The 17,082-nt window shown below is 35.1% G+C and overlaps 1 protein-coding gene across 2 annotated transcripts in view; it reads left to right on the top strand.

The window, feature by feature from the left end:
• Positions 1–673: 673 nt before the first annotated feature.
• The window catches only part of LOC129279933 (serine/threonine-protein phosphatase 6 regulatory ankyrin repeat subunit A-like), a 47,938-nt gene continuing 31,529 nt past the window's right edge, over positions 674–17,082 (top strand). Inside the window, exons 1-5 of one of the 2 annotated variants that reach the window (XM_054915994.2) lie at positions 674–769; positions 3,885–3,998; positions 12,375–12,578; positions 13,749–13,850; positions 14,539–14,739. In XM_054915994.2, coding sequence (XP_054771969.2) covers positions 719–769; positions 3,885–3,998; positions 12,375–12,578; positions 13,749–13,850; positions 14,539–14,739 — 672 coding nt within the window. In that variant the 5' untranslated portion in view covers positions 674–718. The remainder of the gene's footprint in view (positions 770–3,884; positions 3,999–12,374; positions 12,579–13,748; positions 13,851–14,538; positions 14,740–17,082) is intronic. The other variant, XM_064112010.1, reaches the window with a different exon arrangement.

Below are 17,082 nucleotides of genomic sequence, written 5' to 3'. Positions count from 1 at the left end.
AGTGCAAAATGATAGTGATATCATTTTCATATTTCTTGATATTTATCACTATTATTACAGTGTGAGACTAAGATTATTCTGAGAATTAAACTACAATTTCTATGTTCGTATTATTCCATGTTTGAGTAAAATATCTTATGCAGGGGCCCCTGATTACAAGCTGTGCTTCTTTGGGGTCCCAAACCTGTCATTTGTTTTAGTTCTTTATAATGTAACCATTTATTTTGTTTGTATTTTGTTCTCCTTTGACTGGTTTGAATAAATTCAATTCAATTCAATTCAATTCAATTTTCAGTTATCAAAATTAGAACTCTTTTAATCTAAAAATGTTACCTGAACACTTTGATATCATGGGGGCGTCGTGGTCTAGTGGTTACGACTCACGTCTCTCAATCAGGGACAAGGGTTCAAATCCCAGCCATGGCATGTTTCCTTCAGCAAGAAATTTACCTACATTTTTCTGTACATGTACTCAACCCAGATGAGGCGAATGGGTTCCTAGCAGGATTAATTCCTTGAAATGCACAGAGTGCTGAAAGGCAGCTAGAGCTAAAGCTGGGGTAATAATAACATTGCGCATCGAAAAAGATTACATGTATTTCTAGATAGATGGCGCAATATATGCCTATTATTGTTATTTTTATCTTAAATTATCTTTTTTTTCACCCAGGATGGTCGAGCAGCGATACACTTTGCGGCAGGCTCAGCTAAAGATGACATGATGAAACTAATGGTTCTCAAGAAAGCTGATGCTACCATTCACGGAGGGGTAAGCAAATTATAGAAACTGTAGATTCAGATTTAAGAACACATAAGCATATGATTGCACAGGCCTATTAACAATGGAAAGGCAGAAGATATTTTTTCGAGCCAACCCATTCTCAATTTTTTTTATTTTGGTATAGCTGATTGACAAAGTGTATGAATATGATTGCCCATCTAACACTGAATCTATGGAGGGTAACTACTGAACTTCCTTTTCCCAAATTGGGAAGAAATATCACCAACTTTGGAACTTTATTTGACTGGCGGAAGGATTGGGGCTATTTTACTGTTTCAGGTGATGAATTTGATCACTCAGGAGACGTCTTCGTAAATGCAGATTTATTTTTAAAATGAGCTGGTCGAGGGACCCTTTTCTGGTCAGATATGGATTGCCAGATATCCTATACACTGGTAGTAAACATTCGCCCCCCCCCCGAATTTCATCCTTATTTTTAATGATTCTTTTAAAAACACGAGAGTCTATATGGGAAATATTTTAGGCCTGTGAGACCATATCATTGTAAACAAATGGTCATTGGTTTTCTGAGTATTTGTTCTAAGCTAGTGATTTCCCTACATATGATCATGGACCTACTAGATATTGACCCAGTGACCTAGAACAAAATTACCATTTGTTTCATAAAAACTCCTGTTTCCATCAACCCAAGTTTTCAAATTCCCTCTAGTCAAGGTTAACTAACCCAATCAAAACCAACTTACATATTTGTAATGATCAAGGAACAATTATCTCATTTTGTGGCTATTTCTTGGATTTTGTCATCTCACTGAAATGTGAATTCTGTAAATTTTCATGGAAAAGGAGGGCAATAGTAAATTGCAATCATTAAAAACTTTTTCCTTATCATTGGTGCAGCACAATAATTCAAGGTTTTCTTTTTATAACTGAAAATAAAAGAGTCATGAAATTCTGACTGCATGGTTCAATTAATGTTTGAGTTTCAAGTTGTAATTATTTCATCACAAAGGCTTTTTAATTGATTTTCTTTAGGTAAATAAAGGTGGATTTGATCTTGTGTAATGTGAAATCCACACGACAAAGCATAATCAAACATTATTACATCTTTCTTTTATTAATATACCACTATGATAGACAGGTGGTCTCTTTAATACAAAAATTTTCCAAATTTGTTCAAGCTGAACTTTGCCCACAATGTATCAGTACACGGTTAATTAATTTCATTCACTTTTCTTTCTATAACTAAATATTTTGGGCATCGATCCCACATACCCGCTCTTCCATGTCCTTTATTATATGACTCTTCATTCAACGTTGCCATGGCGTAGCAACGCTGGAACTTCTATTATTCTCCTTCGGTATGTGGATTTAACAACCTGTGAATACATGTCGATATGACAAATCATATATATTAGTTCTCCTCCTCATTGTTTACAAAACTCCTGTCGACTTTGCCTCTTCACCATGTGGGTCTAGAAACGACAAGCTTTGGAAAATTCACACACAGCGAGACGGTGGTGCATGACCGGATAAAAGGCATTGACTGAGAAAATGGTTGAAGATCCAAGTTGAAAGACCTGTGTTTGATCATGGTCTGTTCTACATAACAGGCAGATGTAATCACTGAAGCACCCCCCCCCCCCGGCCATTTCTTTTGATTAAGATTGATAAAGTTGATATGTTTCTTTCGTAATAATGCAGGAATGCTACGTGGGGATGGTAAATGGAATGGGAAGAATGTGGATCAATTTAAAGTGTGAAATTATTCAAATTAATAGATACATATTTGTAGGCCAGTATGAAAGAAATTTTGTTGGTAAAGACCTTGATTGTTTGTTCAATCATACTTATATCAAAGTTTAGTGTCTTTGGCTATTCCATGGTTTCTGAGCAGAAAGACTGTTCATTTTTTTCTTGGCCTACTACAATACATTTAAAAGTGATTTACAATAATTATGCAGATAGGATATACATCGACTGACCAATTACTCATGATTTGCCCAGGAATTCACAATTAAAGTCAGCTCAATGTAGGATAGGGGAAGTAGGAGTTCCAGTTCCCTGGTTGGATTATGGACCTTTCACCTTTAGGTCCATAGTTCATCTAGAGGTTGGCTGTTCCATTTTATGTTTCTAGGCCAGACTACAATGTAGGATAGTTTTGATACTTTTTAGTCCAGAATCATTCTTGCATTGTAAAACCCAACTGTTTGAACTGAATGCTTTTAATAGTACAAGTGTGGATTTCTAAGCTTATAGTATTGAATGAATATAAGCTCTGTTGTGTACATGTTTACAATGTAATCAGTTTGAGTGGTATCAGATTAAATATCACTCAGACACACTATGTTTGCATAGAACCAGAGCTGTAGAACGACATACCTTAATAGACCATAACGAGTCAGTTTCTTAATCGCTTGGTTGCGATTGCTACTGTATAACTCTGCAAACTAAATGCAGTGTTTGAACTCATTATCATTTTTCATGAGATACATTTTGAGATTACAGTTTATAATCAGCGTGAAGTTGAACTATACAATACATGTAGGACTATGTGTTCACTCAAAATAATTTCAATGTCAGAGCTTACACATCAGATAAGATAGTATGTTATCAAATTATATCTACTATGGACCCCCGCTGGGAATATTAGGGCTTAACAAGAACATGTTTGCAATTCACAGGTTACAATTCAAAATATATATGTATACAGTGAATTTACACAAAGAATTTATGAATAAACCAAGTCCATGATAGTCATTTTGAGTAATTTAGGAAAAGCAGACTGATTTTCCTGAATGAGTGAATTGTTGACCATCAAGGAATTTGGTATTTACTTTTCATTCATTCTTGGCACTTTTGGAAAGAAGTACATGTACATGTAAATTATGCACATTTTTTTAAAACATCAGTTTCCAATGTTTAATGTGGCTAAGAGACTAAATGGATATGATTAATATATTTCCTTTAAAAGTTTATATATTTTTTCATTACAAAGCATACATGTAAGGCCTACGGCATTATAACACATTGTACTGAAGTGTTGGCAATAACATGAATGTTCTTCGACATAAAATGGTATCATTTAACAATAATTGCTGATATTAATGTTATGTTTATTTTTTCCTTGTCTTTCTTTTAGGATCTACACCAGCTCCCCCTACACATAGCAGCATCACGAAGCAGCGGAGGTCTTTCATTGGTCCAGCAACTCCTACGCATATCAGGCAAAGAGGCGCGACTCGCTAAAGATGCGGTAAGTTGCTCGTAATGCAAAACCAATAACGTGTTGTAAATTATCATGGAGGATACACCTACATGTATGTCTGTCTTTTTGTCTCCTTTCTCCCCCCCTCTCTGTGTTTAAAGGACAAGTCCACCCCAGCAAAAAGTTGATTTGAATAAAAAGAGGAAAATCCAACAAGCATAACACTGAAAATTTCATCAAAATCGGATGTAAAATAAGGTAGTTATGACATTTTTAAGTTTTGCTTAATTTCACAAAACAGTTATATGTACATCCTGGTCAGTATGCAAATGAGGAGACTGATGACGTCAGCCACTCACTATTTCTTTTGTATTTTATTATATGAAATATGAAATATTCAAATTTTCTCCTCATTGTCAAGTGAAACAACGATTAATTCCTCCATAAACACGTGGAATTTGCATTGTTTAATACGTATGGTTCAATCAAGTTGATCCTTATTGTCAAATATGTAAAAATGAAATATTGTATAATTCAAACAATAAAAAACAAAAGAAATAGTGAGTGATGGAAATCATCAACTGACTCATTTGCATGTCACTGAGTTGTGCATATCACTGTTTTGTGAAAAATAAGCGAAACTTTAAAATGCCATAACTTTCTAATTTTACATCAAATTTTGATAACATTTTAAGCACTATGCTAGTTTGATTTTCTCTATTTCATCAAATCAACATTTTTATGAGGTGGACTTGACCTTTAAACCTTGATAGTATGTGTTAGTTTCTCACTACCAGTACCACCTCTCCTCTCACACTCTCTTCTTTTTTCACATATAGGCCTACATCCAGGCCTACTAAAGGAGACCCTATTGAAATTTTACCTTTTCGAAATACATCAAAGCTATTTTACTTGCCTCCTAAACAGTCATGCACGATCCCCGAATGTAATTTGCATCTCTTAGCCAGAATCAAATATTCACAAGGTTGTTCAATGTACTTTTTGGGGGCTATTCACCTTTCCACTCCCACCTTATGTATGTTAAATATCTTGTTGGTATGTATAAATACATGTGCATTACCCAACTTGTATAATCTTAATAATTGATAATTTGTGGTTTCTGGTTGGTAATAGTAAATGAGGAGTGAGGGAACTGCCTGGATTCACTTACATGTAGTTTAAACTTTCCAATCACTCCAATCACTTCTACCCTACTTCATTTTTTCGTCAATTACATGTATGTGGATGATAAATTACTTCTAGTTTGCATTTAACACAAGAGGTGAAATGACTTCCCAAATAAGAGAGTACCTTGAACACGGCATGTGTTCTGTGTCAGCCTATCTTTAAATTGAAGAGCGAGGGGGTAATTTGAGTGGTTAGCGCTGGTGGAAGATTTGAGAGAAATTGGCCAATCATATACCTTGAGTAAATTAATCCTGACAGTTTCCCATGTATGAAAGCTGTTCAAAGGATTCATTATGACAACTGATGTTAATCTCTGCCCTGTTCACATGATCAGTCTTGTAACCTCTTTCACATTTTGAACTTTGACTTCCTTACAAGTGTCCCCTTTCCCACAATTCTTTGTCAGTTATATTTTGAATTACATCAGTCCTTAAAGTTATCTGGAATCAAACAGGGACAAAGAAATTTTAAAGATATAAGACTGAAATAAAAAGATGATATAAAGAAGTTTTAACAAGACGAGAAAGAGCAAATCAACAGACATGCAAGGTATTTGGGGTAGAATTTCATATACAGGATATCAATTAAAAAAAAAACCTCAAACAAACTTTACCATATTTTATATTGATGTGAAAGTAACTGGAGAAGTTAAGGTTGACACCAGTGGCATACCTAGGATTTTCCAAAGGGGGGCAAAAAAAAAGGTCTTCAACCCAAAATAAAGGATTTCTTACCAATCAAAATTGACAAGCAAAAAAAAAAAAAAAAAAGGTATTCAGGTTCAAAACAGGGGGCACACATCTGTTTTTACTGCATTTTTACATTACAAATGGATCAGTTGTGACTCGTCGGGGGGGGGGGGGGGGGGCAGGGGTACGTCCCCTGCATGAGTTGTGACCCCCCTTAGGTATGCTAGTGGTTGACACTTAACACTTGACAGAGCTATACTTATGTTGCAACAACTGCTTTTTTCTTTGTCTAGGAAGTCTAGGAACACGCAACAATACGCAATACGTGCGTGAAGACTTGGAAACAAGTTCTTTTTAAACAAAAAAACTCCCCTTTTAGTATGCTAACATCCGTGTCTCTCTTTAGGCAATAATAACTTAGTCCTAAATTTCTACAATAACAACATTATCAACTACAGCAACAGAATATAGACCTAATACTCAAGTATTCAATATTGAGATCCGAAGTATTTGAATGGTCACTTATCCTGACAAGTATTATCAAGATGTATAAACACACCTGACACACTGTGTAGTCTCACTGACCTTTCACATGACCTAGATATTGATTGTTGCCATGACAACAATATAGTTTGTTCAGTCATAAAAGGCTTGACCCTTTGTCTGTCTCCTGACTGGACATGGTATACTAAAAAACAGAAATGAATTATTAGCAATGCTTTGATCCTATTGCTCTGTTGACACTGAAATGCTGTATTTATTTTTAGGGCACCTGTATGGACCTATACTCCACAAAGATTTTGATAACTATGTTCTGCTTTGCAGGACTTAAAATGAAACTGCTTGTAAATTTATTTACAATAATTTTTTAATGCATTAGACAAGAGTTAAAATGACAAGCAATTTACAATTACATCTTCTGCATTCAAGCAAATCATTGTTACCATTCAATGTAATCTTATATTTTTATTTTTGTTTCTATTTTTATTTTCGTATCTATTTACTTTGTAATATTATTATCACTATTATTCATTTATTTTATTTTATTTATTTATTTATATTGATAGATTCATTTGATATTATTAATTTTTTTTTGGGGGGTGAGGGATTCTTGCTTTCATACATGTAGCAGAATGTTAAAACCATAATAATATTCTGCTTTCATAGAGGCCTAGCCATTTCCACTGTACAGTTTAATCATGTTTTGTTATTGAGCATTGAGCATTCAGTAACGTGAGTCAATTTTGTCCCCATATCTATCATGATTTATATGCGATAAGTACAATTTTTCTTCAATTAAAAAAAAATTTCCTTTAAGTTTCTCCTGTCTGAACATCTGATATTGATCAAACTTGAAACATAAAATTTCATATTCCCTTTCAAGTTTGTCTGCAACTCTACCCATGAATATATCAATTTTGATACTTTGGGGTTATTCATAAAATAAAGAGAAATTTCTAGAAAGCTTGCGAATAATGTTCAACACAGCTCATTGCCATAGCAGTTGGAAGTGACCTTTGACATCATCTGTTCCCTATGGTTACCTCTGCTATTCACTCATTCAAAGTTAATGGTGCGTAACATGACCATGTGGGGTATCTATAGATCATGTTCAACATCATGTCACTTTTGTACCACAGCTTCTTTTTTCAACTTCAAGGAATTCATCCGTAGATTCATTTAATGATTGTGTAATAATGTTTGCTCTTGTATATTTTGATATTATGTGAATCAATAAAATGCCTTTGGAGGGCTGAAAAGTTGGAAAAAAAATCATCCGTAGATACAAAATGAGATATAAATATAGTTAAATGAAGATTGAAAATATGAACATGGATCTCGATCTTGATCTTGATCAGTTTCTCCAACAGAGAATTCAAAGATCTTTATGAACAAATGTGATGCTGATGATTCAGTGTTGCTTACTGGATTGATAGGCAAATTTTAAAGTCTTAAATTGACGAGCAGTAACTTTCAGGAAAAGAGGAAAGGACAGTGATGAAGATCGGCATTTTTAATTTTTCTTTTATCAGCCATGTTTTGTTTCTGGCAAAGATCAATCTGTGATTGAAGGGTACGGTATCATATTTAGATCTTTAAAAACTACACTTGATTGGTGTGCTTGATAGCGAAATACTGTGGATTGTATTGCAAGGAGGCATAATTAGAAACGGGACTGTCATTGCCACTAGGCTAGGTGGAAATGTCATTTACCAATTGGAGGTAATTTTGAACTGTTCCAAATTTACTGCGTTGTTTTGATGAGTTGTTACTTGAAAATATTACCTACAATAATAGTTACATGTAGGCCTAATCAAGTTCGTAAATAAAGGCCTATGTATGTAATAATAATAATAATAATAATAGGCATTTATATAGCGCCATCTATCTAGAAATATTCTATTCCGAGGCGCGTTGTTATTATTATAATTACCCCGGCTTTAGCTCTAGCTGCCTTTCAGCGCTCATGCATTCAAGGAATTATTCCTGCCGGGTAACCATTCACCTCACCTGGGTTGAGTGCAGCACGATGTGGATAAATTTCTTGCTGAAGGAAATTACGCCATGGTTGGGATTCGAACCCACGATCCTCTGTTTCAAAGTCAGAAGACTAATCCACTGGGCCACAACGCTCCACTCAATTCCTTGTTGAGATCAGGTACTTCTCCTGTCGTGGGAAGGAGTAGGCCTATATTGTGCATTGCTTTTTCCCATTTATCAAGTTTTAATTGCCCATTTTGCAAGAAAAGGTGCAACTTTTAATTTGCCTTTCTTGAAAATACAGGTGCAATTTATTCCTGTGAGAGAACTTTAGTTTTCAGAAATGCTCCTTTCCACTGATATGTGTCATCTTTGTTTGCCCTTTAAATGTTCCCCCTTTTCCTCCCAGTAAACTTTGATTTACTTTCATATTTTAGTTCCATTTTTACTTCCCTTTTGTTGCCTCATTTTTGCCCCATCTAGGTTCATAAATTGTGAGGCTTATATTATGCACATTCTATGCATTGCCCCCCTCCTTGTCCTCTCTTTGTCTGTTAGTATAGGTGTATTTAGATCGCCTCGATCAAACCTGGTCAGGCTCGAAATACCCGTTAATTATTTTCCGCATTTCATAACGACCTGAAGCAGACACTTTTCGGGTAAGTTCTTGTAGTTGCGAGCATGGGCACTACGGTCTGGGTTGAGAAAGTTCTCATAATTTACTTTCACACTGCCAAAATACCTGCGACCATGGAAAATTCTCCACAAAAGTTAATGTAATTTCAGCAAGTATCTTCTAATTTTTTTGGGGGATATTACAGGTATTTTGCTTTCACATCAATTAGCAAAAATACCCTGGTATTTTCTGATCAGGGTAAATTTTCCAATCAGAGAATATACCCTGTCATGAACTTTGGGGAGGTCTAAATATGCCAAGTGCCTGTCTGTCTTGAGCTGTGTCTCTATATTGGCCAAAATTGTCCCCCTTCCCTCTCTTTCCGTTCTTAAAGGACAAGTCCACCCCAACAAAAACTTGATTTGAATAAAAAGATAATTCAACGAGCATATACACTGAAAATTGAATTTCATCAAAATCGGATGTAAAATAAGAAAGTTATGACATTTTAAAGTTCGCTTCATTACACCAAACGGTTATATGCACTTGGTCGGTATGCAAATGAGGGAACTGATGACATCACTCACTCACTATTTCTTTTGTATTTTATTATATGAAATATTTTGATTTTCTCGTCATTGTCATGTGAAATGAAGTTTCATTCCTCCCTGAACATGTGGAATTCCATTATTTTAACATTTTGTGGTTCAGGCAAGGAGGTCCCATTCGTCAAATTCGTAAAAATTGAAATATTGTATAATTCAAACAATAAAAACAAAAGAAATAGTGAGTGAGTGACATCATCGAGTCTCTCATTTGGATGTAACTGGCTCGTTATTATAACTATTTTGTTAAAAATAAGCGAAACTTTGAAATGTCATAACTTTCTTATTCTACATCCGATTTTGATGAAATTTTCAGCAATTGTGCTTTTCTGATTTTTCTCTATTGATTCAAATCAACATTTTTCTGAGGTGGACTTGACCTTTAACTTCTTTATGAGTATTGGCATTTACTGGTATGTGGCCTAATGCTCTATGATTTAGGGACCATAATTATACTTTCACTGACATCCCTATATATCAGAAAGGTGTTTTATGCTTTGAATTGCTCTGAAACTAAGGAATTGAGAAAGGTTGTAATAAAAGTCTTTATGATAATTATAATAAATAAAATATTAAAAGTCATTCCTTTGTATCAAGGGACTTTTAATGATCAACCTTCTGTCAGAAGATAAAATAAAATGATATTGATGAATTACATCGTTTTGCAAACTGTTGTCTCAAGTAAATTAGTCTCAAGGTCAGAACAACATTTGGATATGGGGTAGAACATTTTTGCTGCTCTAGATAGATACATGTAGAAATATTTCAATGACATTCCAATAGTAAGAAGCTATGGCAGATCCAGGCTTTGGGAAATTAAAGGGGATGGAGAGAGCGAATTTGAAATTTGAGGGGATGCAGATGACAGTTTTCTTAGTTGGATACTAAAAAATATAGAGGTGGAGCACGTCCCTTATGCTCCCACCTGTATATCATATGCAAATAAGAAGGCATCAATGATATATTTGGAAAGAAGAATATTGGGACCAACAGATCAAGCTATTGTTAAATATCATATTTTCCATCTCACAAGTATATTATTCTATCACATGATGTATAACCCTGAGATATTAAGACCATGTTACCCAAATAGACCAGTCTGTTTTATCAGGAGGCTCTCAAATCTGTATTTAGCCCTCAACATATCTCAACAGACAGACACTAATCAATGTTTGGAAGGCTGAATGATCTTCCTCAGGTTTACATTAGACAAATATTATGTTTCTGATTGATCAGAGACGAGACTCAGCTTCGAAACTCATATCTCATTATTTTTTTCCCTCTTTTGACCCATCATAATTTAGGTTATCAAATTAAATCATTAATTTGCTCGTGATTGGCATCAGATGGTATGCACTCACTAAACAATAATTACACTTATGAAAAAAATGAAATGATTATACAGTTTATTTTCTGGTGGATTGTGCCAAAATCATTGTATAGCTTTGAAATGGAAGGGGTAAAAGTGTTGTGCCAGAATTTAGGTCATAGCAGTGGTGAGCAAAATTGTAATTAATATGCAACCCATAATTTTAAATCTATTTGAAGAGAGGCCATACCTCATTTGATAATAAAGTCCAAGTAATCAGATTGAGGCATAAAAACAAAGTTTAGTCAGCATAAATGTGTTTATTTTGAGACTTTCTTTCATCATCATATGCATAAATGTGTCTATTTTGAGATTTTCGTTCATCATGACTTTACATGTGCATGCTTTTTGATATATACTGTTATAATAATCTTGAAGTCGATAGAGGCAGAACTTGTTTTACAGCTTCTCCTTTTTTTTTACCATAGCACAGTTTCTAGCAAGATTGTTGCTATCTCCCTCTTTCCCTCTCTCTCCTTTTCTCTTGTTCTCTCTTTACAGACGTGCTAACTGCCATGTCTGTTATTGGAGCATCAACATGAACATACACTGTAAAAACTATTGTGTTTGAAATAAACACCGATTGGTCATCTTATTTGCTGGAAAAAGCAATGCTAGATGCAAGTAGATTTCCCCATCCAAGGATAAGCACATGAATTGAGTGGTATATAATATCATGATGATTATACACATTAAAAACATACACATAATTTCATACATGATGTGAAATAGCTACTAGATAGCGACAAGCCTACGATCAGCAGGTTGCGAGATTTTTAACAGGTGTGCAATAAAAATGTTACTAAACAACCTTTCAACAAGTACGTCGGCCTACCCATGGAGTAGGATCCATGTCCTACCATTCAAGCTTGCAATAGCTTACAAAGCTACATGTAGATGCTAGCTAGTAAGAGGCTGTTCTCACTACGTTCCTAAAACTAGTTTACTGGAAACTAGTTTAGTGGAAACTAGTTTAACGCGTAGTGAAAACGGTCGAAGCGGTCTTGGAAGCGATCTTCCAAACCAGTTTGGAAAACCACCTCGCGATGTAGTTTTCAAGATCGATTTGCCTCGTTAAACTGGTTTTAGCGTAAGTGAGGACACAACCGTTCTTCGGGAAGCGATATTCGCACATTTTGAGCGCGCTACTCCACACGACAGATGTAGAATGCCTATGCTGAGGTTTAGAATTTCGCGCGAAACGTGTCACCCCACTGAGAGCGTTTCCATAGCAACAAGAGCACTTTACGTAAAATGATTTTGAAAACCACTTTCGTGTGATCAAGTGGGAACGCTAGCAAAGCGATCTTCCAAAGTGGTTTCCTGAATCGGATTCCAGTAAACTATTTTAGAAAGCGTAATGAGAACGGCCTCTAAGTTACTAGTTAACCAGCTTACATGCTGGTTAGCATTTTTTAAAGAGAAACATCTTTCGCTAAAACCTCTGTTATTTTCATTTTCTTTTTTTCCCTGCAGGATGGCTCAATACCTCTCTTCCTAGCTGTCCTGGCATCCAACATCGCTGTTTGTAAAGAACTGCTTTCAAACTTCAAAGAGGATCAGTTAAAACATTCAAGGGACGAGGATGGGGATACGGTCCTTCATTTAGCCTGTAGAAAGAAAGATCTAGATATCATTAGATTATTTGTTGATAATGGAAGTCCTGTTGATATTCAAAATGTAAGTATACTTTTATACAAATTAAGATTTCAACATCAGGTGTCTTTTAAAAAGTGGAACGGGGGATCTTACATACTTTGATTTCAATTTTTTCATGCTTGCTTGCATCTAATGAAAATAATTATTATTATTATTTGTTTGGTATCACCTGTGCCTGGGAGGCGAAAAGCGAACTGAATCAGTATGACCCGCAGGTCTCTCCTCCCGATGTAACTTATTAGGGGAGTGCAGGTGGACCACTACACCAGATTTTCCCCCTACTCATACGAACAGTGCAGTGGGCCTGTAGGGCCTCTATTTAACGCCCTATCCGAGGGACAGAGTGTTTTCCACCGTAACATAGCCTGCATCTACGGAACATGGGAGAGACGTTTACACACAATGCACTGGCTTCAGTCATCCGCCCAGGGTGAACTCATTGGAATATATTTGGTATATGATATCAATTTCATATGGGAAGAATGTTGCTCTGCACCTTCCAGGATTTGAACCTGGAACCTGAGGTTCCAGGACCAGTGTTCTACCAACTGAACTATCCTTCAGGCAATGTACCAAGTTAACTCATTCCTTCACCCCCCCCCAAAGTGGGCAACTGGGCTGCCGAGAATCACCCCCTCTGATTACCTGTACTTAAAGGGGAAGTTCACCCTGGCAAAAAGTTTATTGTAGAAATAGCAGAAAAATGCTAGAAACTATTTGTGAAGATATGAGGATAATCCATCAGAAATTTAAGGAGTTATTAGAATTTTTTTTTTTAATTTGTGATGTTCAATGGGAGCAGCTTCACATGTATTTTGAATTTAAAAAATCAATGACATTTCAGTTTCTCAAAAAATGAAAATTGGTTTGATTGTACCTTTTATATCAACAGACAAATTTTTCACACCGCTCATGAAAGAACTTTTTTTTGTCATCATGAATCATTAAAAATATTGAAATTTATGTGGCAGCTGCTTGTAAGACATCACATATAAAACAACTTTAAACCTCTGATAAATTGATTAATCTTTAATGGATTTCGCTCAAACCTTATTTTTCCTGCTATTTTACCACAAACTTATCATCAGGGTTATTTCCCCCTTTAACTTGAAAATTCTTTGATCCATTTTTGAAAGGAATATGGAGTTATTTTTGATTGACAGTAAATGTTTATTTTTCTGTCCCTCACAGCAAGATGGCCATACACCGCTTCATATATCAGCCATGTCTGGTGACGAGAATGCCTTGAAATACCTGTATCAGATGAAAGCTAATCCAAATATCTATGACAAGGTATGTTGTTCTTAAATATTACTATCTTTATTCCTATCATTATTATTATTGTAAGATTTAAAGAGGCTGCCCACCGAATATAGTCTAAGCCCAGGTCTGTAGTATTCTTTATAAAAAAAGTGGAAATGTGTTGTTCTGGAAACTATTGTAGATCCTGTTTTTATTACCGTCCTAAAACTAGTTCATTGGAAACTAGTTTTGTTCTGTTAGTTATTTGATATCATATAGAACATGACTGTATTTGATATGTAGACACCTTTGTTTTTTCTTTTTCATGGTAATTAATTATGCGATACTTTCTTGGATTGGTAAACTGGATGATGACCGGACAAACAAAATAATTTCAATTCAATTGAAAAATTGTGTCTTTTTTATGATCAAACATGTTAATAACAATCGCACATGAAAAAACAGCCAGAGCTGAAAAATTCATGTTTACAAGTTTGTGTTGGAACAATAAATTACATAGTAATTTAAAAAGCTAATGCAATTTTAAATAAAGCATAAAAGGCAATGAATGAATGTAACATGATAATGGCTGACTGGAATGAGAGGAGACTGGCACTTTATTTTAATTCTATCCTTGTAAATCAAACATTTTCAAACCACAAACACTTTCTCGATTCGTCTGATAAAGGTTTTATATGCAATTGAATTTCTTTTGATTTCCAATTATTGTCTTTTTCAGCTTGATAGATCGCCTTTGCATATAGCAGCCGAGAGCGGTAACACTGGAGTTGTCGAGCTCCTCGTTGATAAATTCAAAGCAAATGTCTCTGCTCGAACAAAAGATGGCAGCACACTCATGCACATTGCATCCCAATGTGGTCATCCGGAAACTGCTCTGGCATTTCTTAAGAAAGGAGTTCCTCTTCACATGCCAAACAAGGTAGGCTTCTTTTTCACTTATAAGTTAAATGAATTTATCAATAATTATTGACCTATAGATAAATAGAAACACTGCAAATCTTAAAGAGGTAAAAACATAAGATTGAAAGATTAGGTGGGTGGAACTATTTTCTTTGTAAAAAATTCATGTATTTTCTAATACCACTTGATCAGAAGATGGTATTTCTTACTAGAATATCAAGTTATGTGACTTTAATCTACAAGACAATTTTGCTGCGCCTAGCTGATCCTTAAACTGTTCATTTCAACTAGTTTGCTTTTAGATGTTAGATAGATGGATTGATAGGTTGGTTGATAAATGTTGATATATTTCTTGGTTCATGAAGATAAAATGATTGATTGGTAAATAGATACATATAGATGCACATTGCAGATAGACAGATACATATACAGTGCGTATCAAAAAAAAGTTTACACTAAGAAAAAATCCTGTAAAATTATACATTTGTAATATCCTGAAGATTTTTCCATATTTTAACATTGGTACAGATCCATTTAAGCAAATGACGATATAACTGCCAAAAAATATTTCCGCTTGAGTGAGCACCACTTACTTTTGAAAAGTTAGTGAAAAATGATTTGCGCAGAACTTTGAAATAGTTATGCATATAAAAGTAGACCTTTTTAAACTTGTTTCCTTTCCCAAAACACTTCAAAGAGTGCATTGCGCCCCACCCCACTCCACCACACACCGAGGCCATCGTGACGATATTTGCTTTACACTGAGCTGTGATTTACATAGAATGGCTTAGGCTTGATTTTCATTTTGTTAATCATTGGCAAGCTTGGAAAAAGTGTGGAGAAACAAATGAAAAATGAAATGCAAACCCAATTTAAATGATAAAAACTTAGTGAAAAATGCAGGAGATGTCTGACATAAACTTTTCTTCAGATTCAGTTATGTTCTCAGATCAGCTGACACAAAAAGGGTAAAGGTTGTGCTTACTAAGTCTTAAAATTTCAATTTGGGTGGCAAAGTTGTTACAAAATGCTTGAATGTATCCGTTTGATTTCAATTGACAAAGTGCAAGGGAAATGTACGAGAAATGTTTCTCAGGGTAAGTTTGATTTCGCCCTTTTCCCTTGATACAGCGTGAAAACGAGCATTTCTGCGCAAACAGATTTCTGCGAGCTTTACAAAAATGGACAGTGCTCACTCAAGTGCAACATTCTGTCAAAACTTTTACTTTCATTGGATAGATGAGGCCCAAACCCAAGATTATATGTGAAAAAATTACCCACATGTTGTATATTTTTTAATTCCCAGGGCTTTTTCAAAGTGTAAACTTTATTTGATACGCACTGTATCTATAGATGGATGGATGGATGGATGGATGGATGGATGGATGGATGGATGGATGGATGGATGGATGGATGGATGGATGGATGGTTGGATGGATGGATGGATGGTTGGATGGATGGGTGGATGGATGGATGGATAGATAGATGCACATTGTAGATAGACAGATAGATAGACAGACAGACAGACAGACAGACAGACAGACAGACAGACAGACAGACAGACAGACAGACAGACAGACAGACAGACAGACAGACAGATAGATAGATAGATAGATAGATAGATAGATAGATAGATAGATAGATAGATAGATAGATAGATTGACTAGTGGAGATAGATAGATGAATAGTTACAGATACAGAGAGTTACATGGAGGTAGGCCAGGCCGCCAGGGAGAGAACTAGAATATTGGATGTATAATACCTGTTTGCAGGACTCGTGTTTTATTCTCTATAACTTCTTTCATTCATTGGCTTTTCATTGTACATTGAGAATATTGTCAATGAATAGAATTCTCCTAAGATTTATATTTCACCATGTCATTCAGAATTCATGCACAACTGCATAATATATTTCCAAAAAAAAAAAGATGTTCCATTATGAATATTTTCAATTTAAAATCAAAAGAGCATGTTCAATATTACCTTGTCCTTTCCCCCTGTTTCATTTGAATGACAGATGATAAAAAATGCAAAGTTTGTTACCGATTCATCATTGATCATTAGTTTATTAGAATAGTGGGGCAATTTTTTTCTCTTCCTTGTTTTCCTGGCCTAATTATTATCACATGAAAAGTCCCATCTGTTCCATGAAAAATTATGTGAAATATTCAATTTATGAAGAAGTGCCCCGAGGCTCATATTGATATGATCTCATAATTCAGCAGGCGGCTGAATAACATGATGGGAGGCCGTTGGACAGATAGGTGTCATAACAGCTTAAACGTGAATGGAGGATGATGAAGTAAAACTAGGCTAACTGTATTTAGGTCATGAGATACAATCAATTAGAACTAATTCTATT

This window comes from Lytechinus pictus, chromosome 17, assembly GCF_037042905.1.
Source record: "Lytechinus pictus isolate F3 Inbred chromosome 17, Lp3.0, whole genome shotgun sequence".
Classification (NCBI taxonomy): domain Eukaryota; kingdom Metazoa; phylum Echinodermata; class Echinoidea; order Temnopleuroida; family Toxopneustidae; genus Lytechinus; species Lytechinus pictus.
This window is presented reverse-complemented; position numbering and strand designations above follow the sequence as displayed.